This window comes from Oryzias latipes, chromosome 19, assembly GCF_002234675.1.
Source record: "Oryzias latipes chromosome 19, ASM223467v1".
NCBI lineage: Eukaryota > Metazoa > Chordata > Actinopteri > Beloniformes > Adrianichthyidae > Oryzias > Oryzias latipes.
Window position 1 is genome coordinate 2,263,196 of NC_019877.2, and position 11,275 is coordinate 2,274,470.

General features: G+C 42.2%; 1 protein-coding gene across 1 annotated transcript; it reads right to left on the reverse strand.

Annotated features, from left to right (window-relative positions):
* Positions 1–6,123: 6,123 nt before the first annotated feature.
* LOC101162400 lies at positions 6,124–8,471 on the reverse strand. The gene has a single exon (XM_004080189.2). The coding sequence runs from the start codon at positions 8,469–8,471 to the stop codon at positions 6,423–6,425; it is 2,049 nt and encodes a 682-aa protein (XP_004080237.1). The 3' UTR covers positions 6,124–6,422.
* Between the last annotated feature and the right edge of the window lie 2,804 nt (positions 8,472–11,275).

An 11,275-nucleotide genomic window follows, 5' to 3' on the forward strand; every position in this document is an offset into this window, starting at 1 on the left:
TGTTGCGCCATGAAAAAATCTCTGATGTCCAAACATTATTACTGTCATGGTGCCTCTGTCAGACTCCTCCCCCTCTCCCCTCTGCTTGGCCTAATTCACCGCAGCTGCCGCCACTCAACTCATCAGCCTGCCAGATCTTCATAAGGAGCTCCAGGACCAATATTCTATGCGAGTTCGTTGCCTCTAATGGTGCTTAGTCTGGCCTCTGTTCATCTCATGTGAAGAATCACTCGTCTTCGTCTCACGAACCTTTTGTCCTGTTCCAGAAATACCTACTCCCACGAGTGGACGGCAAAGCTGATTCCCCGAGCAGAAAACCTCCTGAAACTCACCTTCTCAGTGGAGCCTTTGGTCGGACATCAAGTCTCGTCTCAAGCCACAGCTGGACCCTCAAGCTACGCCTCAAGCCATCGACGCCCCTCTGGTTTCGCCTCAAACCCACAGACCCTCTCCAGCCACGTCGCCTCCCTGCCGCATCAAAACAATCTCACCAGCGGAACTAATAAATCATTTATTTACATCTACTCACCTCCTGTCCTCCTTCCGGGTTCCAGCATCTGGGTCTGCCAAGCCTAATCAGTCATGACAATTCCTCCCTCCTCCCCTCCCAGCCTTCTCCCACCCGATGACTCGCGGTTTGAGAACCACTGTGTTATGGGAAGGACGTGATGTTCACATGTATGTTCTGTACCTTTAGACAGAAAAACCTTCAAATCCGTTCATAAAAAAGTGCATGTCTTCTGTTCTGGAGATTTCTACAGGTCAGACTGTTGTCAGAGTTGTTTGGTCTCCTTAAGGCCCGTTCACACCGGGACGAATTTCGCCCGCGATTTTCGCCGACATTTAACGCCTCGTGACTAAACAAAGGGCACCAATGTGAGTGTGCACACCGACACGAAAAAACGGCACGCGTCAAAACGTCTTTTTAAAAAACGCCTCGGGTTCGTTTTTTTGGTTCGACGCGCTGCGTCGAAAACTACACGACCAATGAGAACAGCGCTTTTGCACACGTGTCTGGAGCTTCTGAAGTTACAGTAAAACACAACTTGGGGGCGCTCAAACATCAAACTGCCTTTCTGAGCACACATACCAGCGAAGAAGATAGACGCCAAGTAGCGTCTACACTGCCACGACGAAATAATGACGGACATTCTAAAATATCCCCGAACCAAGCACCTGTTAGAGCTACTGGTGCTTGAAATATTCATGTTTTCTTTGTATGATTCTGACAAGCGCGTAAATACTTGCTCTCTTCTTCTGAGCGAAAAGCGACTTTAAGAAGCGTAAAGTTGTGCAGCGCCACCTTGTGTACAGGAGTATTTCTGTTTTACATTACGCGCCATCTAATGTCAAGGGATGAAATTCCATGTTCACTCGGCTCATCGTCAGCGAAAATCGCCTGGGTGTGAACACAAAAAACGTGGCGAAAAGGGCTGGCGAATAACGCCTGGCGAATATTCGTCCCGGTGTGTACGGGCCTTTAGATTAGCTTTATTTAATCTTTTAAAACAAGTATTTGTTAAACTCCTAATGAAACATTTCCACCACAAAGAGAAGTCGAACCCTCCTGCTTGGAGTTTAACGGGGAGCCAGGTCTGTCCACACTTCCCCTTCTTGTCAGGGTTGAAGGGGATTTGCCCCTACCTGGCTTTCTGCCAGCTCTGCCAGCTGATCGAGTCACTGAAAACGTTATGTGTCAAAAGGTGAGACTCTTTTGGCACAGACCATGTCTGTACATTAACTTAACGTTGAAACTGGACGCCCCTAAAGTGAGAATCCTTTTCGGTGTAACATTGAAAATCCTCCTTTAAATTTGATAATAAAGAAGTAACAAACCTTAAAACAAATATTAAACTCCGGTTAAATTTAGCAGAATGGTTTGCTACTTTCAAGGTAAACATACTGGCATACATTTGGGATGCAACAATTCTCTTTGCAAAATCAAATCAAATCAAACTTCGTTTCAAAACCACTTTTAATCCTCATGTAACTCAAAGTGACCAGAGACGCCGTCACATGCAGCTTAGAGAGAAAAATAAAGTAAGAAAGGGTAAAAATATAATACAGTAGAAAAAAATGATTCCCAGGAAGGAATCTTTTCTTTCACACAAAAGAGCAGCTTTAGAGTTGTTTTACTCACAACAGACACATCAGTACACGGGGCGGGTCTCTGCTCTGCTGCTCACCTGCTGCTCCTCGGGGATGAAGGACTCCTTGCAGCGTCTCTTTTTGTCTTGTATTTTAGACCAGTTTGGAAAGCAATGTGACTGCAGCAATGAGGGAAAGTCTGTACTTTGACCGATCCCCAGTTCTGCGACTACATGAGCGCGTGTATACTCCAGTAACTCCAGTAACAAACTTGTTTTGTTTTAATTAACCTCTGTGTCATTGCATTTAACCGAGAGAAAAATGTCAGAGCCTACAAAACCTTAGTAAAAAAGAAACAATGTAAGTACCCAGTAAATTCCATAAAGATTACCATGTAAATACCCTGAAAGAAGTACCCAGTAGTTACACAATAAATACCATGTAAATACCACTTAAGTACACTGTACTGTTCTGTAAAAGAAAGCATTACCAAACTTTTAGTATCAACTACAACCGAAAACTCATCCTAAGGATTTTCATCGATCATTCCCTAACTTCTTGGGCATCGTAAGGAAGCAATTAAAAAAAATGTTGAAATTAGAAGTTGTCGATTTTCAATGGCGTATGTGGGGAGCTCACAAAAGTGGCGTTTTACTGTTACTCGCACATTTTCTAAACTGAACACTGTGAAACTTTAATCCATGGATCCCTGGCTAAAGCTGAACAAAATACAATATTATTGGACATCAACATATAAGGCATGTGGGGGTGGTTGTCTTCTGACGAGATTCTTCAAAATTCACAATCTGTGCTTAATCCCCCGGCGACCAAAGCATAAACTAGATAGCAAAGGCTTGATAGATGCAGAAATTTGACCAGAAAATTCAGCTCTTCCAACATTACCTTTTCTCGCCAGATGTAGCTCCTTCTGTTGCTCCTTCAGTGTCACAATCTTCTCTGAACCTCCATGGAGATTTTATTACCCAGACAGGTCATCTTGCTGAAATGTTTCTTATTTTTTCCGCTTTTGTAAAAAACTATTTTTCCCGCTCAGCTCTCTGTATCTCTGTATCCATTCGCAGGCTTCCAGGTGAGATCACCGCAATCATACGATGCTGACAATAAAGTGCGATGTTTCAGCTTTCAGAAACCGTTAAAAATTTTCAGAGACAACAAACTGTCACGTAATAGTGGAAATAAAAAAAAGCACTCACGCAAACATGTCGCCATTTGTTTTTGAAGGGTTTAATTGGTTTAAATCTCCTAATTAATTTTTTTCATTGTTTTGACCAACAAAATAACTTTCCTGAATGCACCATCAAAAAATACTACCGTCAATATCTTTTTTCTGTGAATTGTATGTTAATTTTAGGACAAAGCCAGTTATGAAAATCTTGCCAGAATCTTTGGATCACTGGACATGAAAACAACAGGTGTCTGGTTGTTTCTGGGGCTACATGACAGAAATCACACGGATCAACCTCAAAGCCAAATCTACTCCTCAATGTCTCTGCCGATGGGTAGTAATTGTTTATAATTTTGAACTGCATTTCTTTAATTTTGGGGACCACTGGCCATTTTAGGAATTTCCATAGTTGAGCACCTGATGTGAAAGGTGTTGGTCCACACCTGCAACCTCCAGGTTCCTCCTCAGCAGTGATGGCTGGATGGTGTTGAAAGCACTGGAGAAATCCAAAAACATGACTCTCACAGGGCCCCCAGGGGACTCCAGGAGAGACAGGGCCCGATGCTGCAGGTAGATGATGGCGTCATCCACCCCGATGCCTGGTCAATATGCAAACTGCAGCGGGTCCAGTGCTGAGCTCACCTGGGTGGGGAGGGGACTGAGGATGATCCTTAAGATGTGTTTCAGACCTTTCCACACATCACGGATGTTGTTCTGTTCTAGGCGGTGCTGCAGCTTCTTTCTGTAGCAGTCTTTGCACCTTCTGATCTCATATGTCAGGTCCCTTTGTACTCTGCACAGCTCCTCCTTCTCTCCCCGGAAAAAAAAAAAGTCCTCTTCTTCTCATTTAGGAGGGATTTCAGTTCAGGAGTGAGCCAGGGCTTATTGTTGGAAAAACGCTGCACTGTTGTTGTTTTTTTTGTCACTGTGTTTTCCACACAAAAATTAACATAATCTGTGATGCATATACCTTCCTCTCTAGTTCAAGTATCTGTCAACAGTGAAACATCTATTCTCCAGTATCTGAAACACGGTTCCTGCCCCAAATAAAGTGTCATCAATACTGGGCTGTGATCTGAGATTGTAATAGATTCCATCACACAGCTTTTAACTTTATGTGGAATATGTTTAGGTTCACAATGGAAGTCAGGGAAAACAACGAATAAACTCTTTAACAAAAACCTGAATTTTTTTCAGTCCGACATTGTACCTGAACTGTATTAATGCCTGACCCCCGATAACCCTGGGACATGGAGTGGAGACTAGAACTTTCTGTGATATACAGCCTTTGTTGTGCAATAAAAACCATTAGTACACCAACACGTGAAAAAGGCCTTGGTGAGTGTGATGCACTCATATAACACAAAATGGAACAACATTCTTTCCAATGACTTGTGACAACTGAAAATGTTCTTGATGAAATATTTACCTTCAGTATTTTCTCCTTACCTTCTGCTCATTTTTATCTTACCCTTAAATGTTTTTAGATGATTGTTCATCTTATTCAGATTTCTACCAGATCTGTTATGGACAGTGTGTCGTTTTCGCTCCTCTGCCTGTGAATGCTCCCTTCTTTTGCAAGCCTGTCTTCAATGCGCCCACGTTCTCTAACGATTACCTGCACCCCCAGTTTCTCCAGAGTGTCAGAGGCGCTGGTCAAAGTGGCAAAGGTTTTCTCTCTGGAATCCAACTTGATTTTCAGCCGTGCTGGATGCAAACACTTGGCCTGTCTGTTCTTCTGTTTAGGCTTCTTCACAACAGAGTGCACCTTGGATCGCTTCTTTTGTAGCTCCCACGAGTAATCCTGATCGAAATAGATCCTTCTGTCCTGCAACACAACTTTTCCTTGCCTCCATGCTTGTTGCAGAGTCACTTCCTTCACCACAGAATCCAGAGACCTTACAAAAATCGAACGAGGGGCGCTGTTGAGGTTTTTGGTCTGGACTGGAGTGAGCGATGTGCTCTCTCAATATTAATGTGTAGTTAGCTGTTCATTCTCAATGCTAGCAGCATCAGAGCTAGCACAAGCTGAGCACACCGTTGCTCTTTTTTTCTCGTCATTTTATTTTGAAACCCCTTGTTTGTTTGCAAGTCCGGTCTTCAAAGGTGCACTCATGGTGGGCTTCTTTAGATCAACCGATTGGCAGGTATTTTAAAAACTAAAATTGTCACTTTTCTTACTCTTTCGACGGAGCTTCGTGTCTAGGCTGCTACCCTCATCATGACGTCGACGGAAGCCTACGACTTCATGGTGTGTTCATAATGAACATAACAATGTAACTCTATTATTGAAATACAGAAGTGTTGATTTCTCATTTAAATAATTAAATGTAATATTTAAAGCATTCATTTTTAGAATTTTTGATGTAAAATGTTTGTGTTTTCAAGAGAAAAACGTTAACATTTATATGGTAAACGTTACCATATAAAGGGTAACGTTTTACATTACCATTTTTTTGGTAACGTCCATTTATATGATCATGTATATCCAGATGCCCGAGGTGGCTGGGACGTCTGGTATGGATGCCTGCTGGACGCTTTCCTGGGGAGGAGTTCAGTGCATGTCACACTGGGCAGAGGCCCGGGAAAGACCGAGGACACGCTGGAGAGACTACGTCTCTCGGCTGGCCTGGGACCGCCTTGGAGTCCCCCCAAAGGAACTGGAGGAAGTGGCTGAGGAAAGGGAAGCCTGGGCATCTTTGCTTGGACCATTGCCCCTACGACCCGGAATAGCGATGGATGGATGGATGGATGGATGGATGGATGGATGGATGGATATCCATTGGCAGTGTTCCTTAAGACATATTTCCAACGCACTGCAGCCACAAACTAAACATATAATCAAGACATTTAGTTGTTAATATTTTTGTTTATTATGAAGTCATGAATATTAGGCCACAACCACGCTTCAGAATTCTCTTAAAACGTTTTACATCAAATCTTATTTATCAGGAAACCAGTGATTATGCAGAAATAAGTTGTTAGTTTGATTACATGAAATCTGTTTATCTAGAAACAGAAACACTCACACATGATTACAGTTTTATAACTACTGCATCTTTATCCATACATGCTCTTTGGTTTTTATAGAAAATGCAACAAAATTTGTCTAAACCAATTCATCCAGGTCTTCGTCCATCATGCTGGCCTAAACAATTTCTTGGATCCTTGTAGTTTCCTCTGGGTCAAAAGCAAGCAGAATGATCTTCAGCCCATCTTCAATTTCTTTCATTCTGGTCTCTGTATTTTTCTCCAACTCTTCCTTGTTGCTTAGGACCAATTTTAGGATGCTGTCTTGAGCTTCTTTGCAGGAATTCTGCAGTTTTTGGCGCTCTTGGAGGAACTCTGGCTTGTCCTTATCCATAGTCATGAGCTTACCCAGGCTGCTCACTCCGTCCATCAGGTATTTGTTGGACACTTCACAGTAGGTCCCTGAGATCATATGGACCAGGCTGGCGATGTTGGAGGCTTGAAAGGCCTGGTTGTGCAGCAGGTCTTTGGTAAAGCGCTTAGAATTGTGGGACAGTGTTTGTACATGTTCAGCCCTCTGCCCAAACTTTTTCCTGGTTTTTGAAAGATTGGTTTTCACAATATTGGCCACCATCTTGAAGAAGCGCACCATCTTCTGCCACTGCTTTTTCCCTTGGTACATGGCATCCATACCTTTCATCAGCATTTTGATTGCTTTGTCAAAGTCAATCTCTTTAAAACAGCAGAGATGCATGTCCGCCAGGATGTCAGTCAGCTCTCTCAGGGTTGTCTCCATGCGCTTCTTAGTCTTGTTATATTCTTCTCTGGATTGCTTCAGCTGTTCTCGGCTCTGCTTGATGCAGGAAAATGCCTTCTCTGATGCTTGCTGCTCTGCAGACTGTTGTCCAGCATTCGCCTGTGCTGTGGCCATCATTGGAGGTGTGGGAGCAATAGCAGGAACACCACACTTCATTTTACTCTTAGTGTCAAACTGCATAGCATCTTGGTGCAGCTTCTTTGCTTCTTTAATCAGCTTTTCTGTTGTTTTCTCATCCCATTTCTGATCTGGAGAATACTTAGACAGCTGTTCACAGATGGCAATGCCATCATCGCACAGAGACAAAGCTTTGTCCTTGGCTTTGCTCTTTGGGGCCTTTGCTATATCCGTAGAGATCCTTTTAAACTGTTGTTTGATAAATTCAAAATTGCTCTCGTTTTTCTGGTCATATAGCTCTTTCCAGTTTATCTCTACTTTATTCATGTAATTTAGGATTGTTTTTGTTAGAATAAGAATCTGTGAAGACTTGCTGTAGATCTCTATGTCTGAGACTGAGTCCACTGTTTCAGTCTTGGATTGTGGTCCACCCTCTGGTTGTGCCAAATTTTCAGCGGTGGCAGCCATTGCATTCAATCCTGACTCAAACTTTGCTTGGTCCTGCCTGGCCAATATAAAAACTGGACTAACCATCGTAGAGATTGTCTGTCTCATTGTATGAGCCATCTCCATGCCAACCATCTCCATCCCTGTTGGGAGGGAGTTCATTGATGATTTGAGCTTTTCTTCTGCTTCTTCAACCTGCTTTTCCATGGCCTCCATTGCTTTAGTATATTTTTCATTTAGCTCTCTTGCACTCTGTTCTCTCAATTTATTTTGCTTAATTTTATTCGTAACCTCTTCCAGGTCTTCTCCATAAATGTGTTCAGCATTAACGCAGGCTTCCAGCAGCTCCTGGATTAAACAGATGACATCATTATATTTCTGTTCTACACCATCTGCTAGCTCCACACATTCATCTGCTATGGTGAGGATGCTTTTCAACTCGTTTGGAAAAAGTTTTTCAATCATTTCATCATTTCCCTGATAGAGGATTTTCACTGCATCTTTCATGTGTTCCGGAACAGAGGCAGTGTGAATGCGGATTTGATCCATATTCTTATGGGCGATGTTGAAAGCCTTCCAGCCTGAGTTACAGACTTGCATAACAGCCTCCCTGAAGGATTCTGGGTACTTTATGTGCTTGAATCCATCTTTTGGGGGGTTCTTGTTAATGGAGAAGTCTGGGCCTGAGGAGAACAAGACTAACTCCCCCATGATGGCGATGGAGAGGGGAGAAGGAGTCAGAAACTCCTCCCAGTTTGCGTTTGGCTGCATCAGCATCTGGGTAGATTTCCGCATTTCTGCAGTAGTGGTCAGATCCTTGGTGACCTTTGCAATTTGGGAAGCCATTTCCTTTAAAAAAAACAAATCATAAGAAAAAGGTCAAATTACAAAATGGCTGCCATTCTTACAAACACAAGCAAGAGGTCAATATTCTTTTTCTTATATGGATAAGAACAAATGAAAGAACCCCCCCCCCCCACAAAAAAAGTTACAGGCAGAAGGATTTCAATGAAGTAGGGGTATTAAGAAAATCTATGAAAAATGAGTTTGAGGGGTTAGATTGAATAAAAACAGAAACCGCTTCAGTGTGGAGCTGAAAAAAGAAATCTTAAATTATCTGAAAGAGAAAACATTTAATAAATCAGTTTTATCTTTTACACCACAAAGGGCTTCGCAGAAATGCATAAGTAGGCAGTATTCAGGACAAAATAAATGCAAATAAAATGCTTGACATGCTAGAATTTTACTTAATTTGGCCTTTTTTTTATTATAAATGACTGTTTTTGTAGAAAAAACTGTTTTTATAAAAAAATAATAATAAATAATTTAGAGATAATCACATCCAAAGAATCCAAGTTGGCAGCATGTTCTTTTTATCTCTTAAGTGTCTGTGTTTTTTTGTTGTTGCTGTTGTTGCAGGAATAATATTTCCTGCGAACAAGTTATTAATTTGTGGGAACAAGATATTAATCTTTGGGAACGAGATATATTTTAATTTTTTAATGTCTGGGCACGGGCTCCGTAGTATAGCACGAACTGCAGAGTGGCAGAAACTACAATTTTTCACACGACTTTGTCTTCTTTTGAAGTAAAAAAGCGTCTCGTTACTGCAACTTTGTTATCTGTGCTGGATTATGGTGATATTCTGTATATGAATGTCTTGTCTTCATGTCTCCAAACGGTTGTACTGAAGAGTACAATGGCCGTCTCTGGCCACTAGGAGGCAGGACATTGGTGAAGTTTCATTTACAAGCCTTTGCTTGGATTACTGCCTCCCTAAATTTGTTCCCTAACCAAAAGGAGAAGTGTGTAATCTTGTTCCTTAAGATCAAAAGACCAGTTGTTGCTTTCTGTTCCATTTGCCCGCAGAGAGATGGGGGGGAAAGCCTTTGTCCACCCTTCTTCTTTTGCTTGGAATATGCTGCAGAAATACTGGAAACTAACTGAACTGGGATTCTTTAAACATTTTGAGAACAAGCTCAAAGCATTAGAGACTGCAATGACAGAATGACAATATAGAGAAACTGAACGCCTGCATCAGTGACATCAAGACCTGGATGACAATTAATTACCTCCTCTTGAACCCAGAAAAACTGAGGTCATTATACTAGGTCCTAAAAACCTCAGAGATGCTCTGTCTGCTCAGATAGTCTCCCTGGATGGCATAAGTATAGCCCCCAATTCCAGTTAGAAACCTTGGGGTTTTATTTGACCAGGATTTATCATTTAAGGCTCACATATCTCAGGCGTGTAGAACTGCCTTTTTTCACCTGCGGAATATTGCTAAGATCAGAAATATACTTTCTAAGAGTGATGCTGAAAAACTCATCCATGCATTTGTTACGTCGAGGCTGGATCACTGTAACTCCTTGTTAGCAGCGTGTCCTAAGAGTTCCTTAAGAAGTCTCCAGCTTGTTCAGAATGCAGCAGCTAGATTGTTAGCTGGAACTAGCAGAAGAGATCACATCACTCCTGTGTTAGTTTCGCTCCATTGGATCCCAGTTGATTCTAGAATCAAGTTCAAGATCCTCCTGTTAACCTATAAGGCCTTACATGGAATGGCCCCGTCCTATATTAAGGACCTCATAGTCCCTTACCAACCAATCAGAATACTTCGCTCGCAAAATGCAGGACTGCTTGTGGTTCCTAGAATTAGTAAAAGTACGGTTGGAGGTAGAGCGTTTAGCCACCAAGCCCCTGTCTTATGGAATAAACTCCCAGCTCATGGAAGAGAGGCCGACTCAGTTTCTACATTCAAAGTTAGACTGAAAACATTCCTCTTTGGACAGGCTTATTGTCAGACTACTTAGTATTCAGAGATTATTTAACTTAATGTTAATTTGTTTAAATTAAACTTAATAGTAACTATTTGTTTTAAAAGGTTGCTAGAAGTTGAAGCTGGGGTAACTATGGTGCACTGGGGTTCTGTCCTCTTTTCTCTTCTACTTCTACCCTTCCTCTCCTCTATTCTTGATCATTTAGTTCTCCATGCCTCTGTTTGGTGCAGTGATTCATGTATTGTCCCTCTTTTCCTCTCCCCTCCTGGGGAGTGGGAGTGCTTCCAGACTGCAGTTGGCTCATCCTTGCTCCAGTTCCTGACCGAGTACCTCGTCTCTGCTCCTGCTCCTACACCTGGCTGTGGTTCCTGTCTCCGGCTCGACTCTCGCCCCTGACTGTCCCCACAACCACGGCTGGATGAAGCTCGTCTGCTGGACTTTTATATATGTAGTTGTAGATTTAGATAAGTTAATTCTTCTCTAAAAGTTCTGGTAAATCGCCTGTCCGTCCTGGGGGAGGATCCCTCCTTCATGTGGGCACCCCTGAGGTTTCTTAGCTTTAGTATTTTCCTATTGAACTCTATGTATTCATGATCCTTTTGAGTTCATGTTTTACTTCGAAGCCCATCGAGACGACTGTTGTTGTGATTTTGGGCTATACAAATAAAATTGAATTGAATTGCAATACTAAATAAATGGAACAGAACCTTGTTCTCACATCTCACAAGACCCAAGGTGTAGGCTGTGCAAAGAGGCGCCTGAAACAATCCAGTACATAACTGCAGGGTGTAAGATCCTGGCAGGTAAAGCATACATGGAGTGCAATCAAGAGGCTGGAATAATATACAGGAACATGTGTGCAGAATATGAACT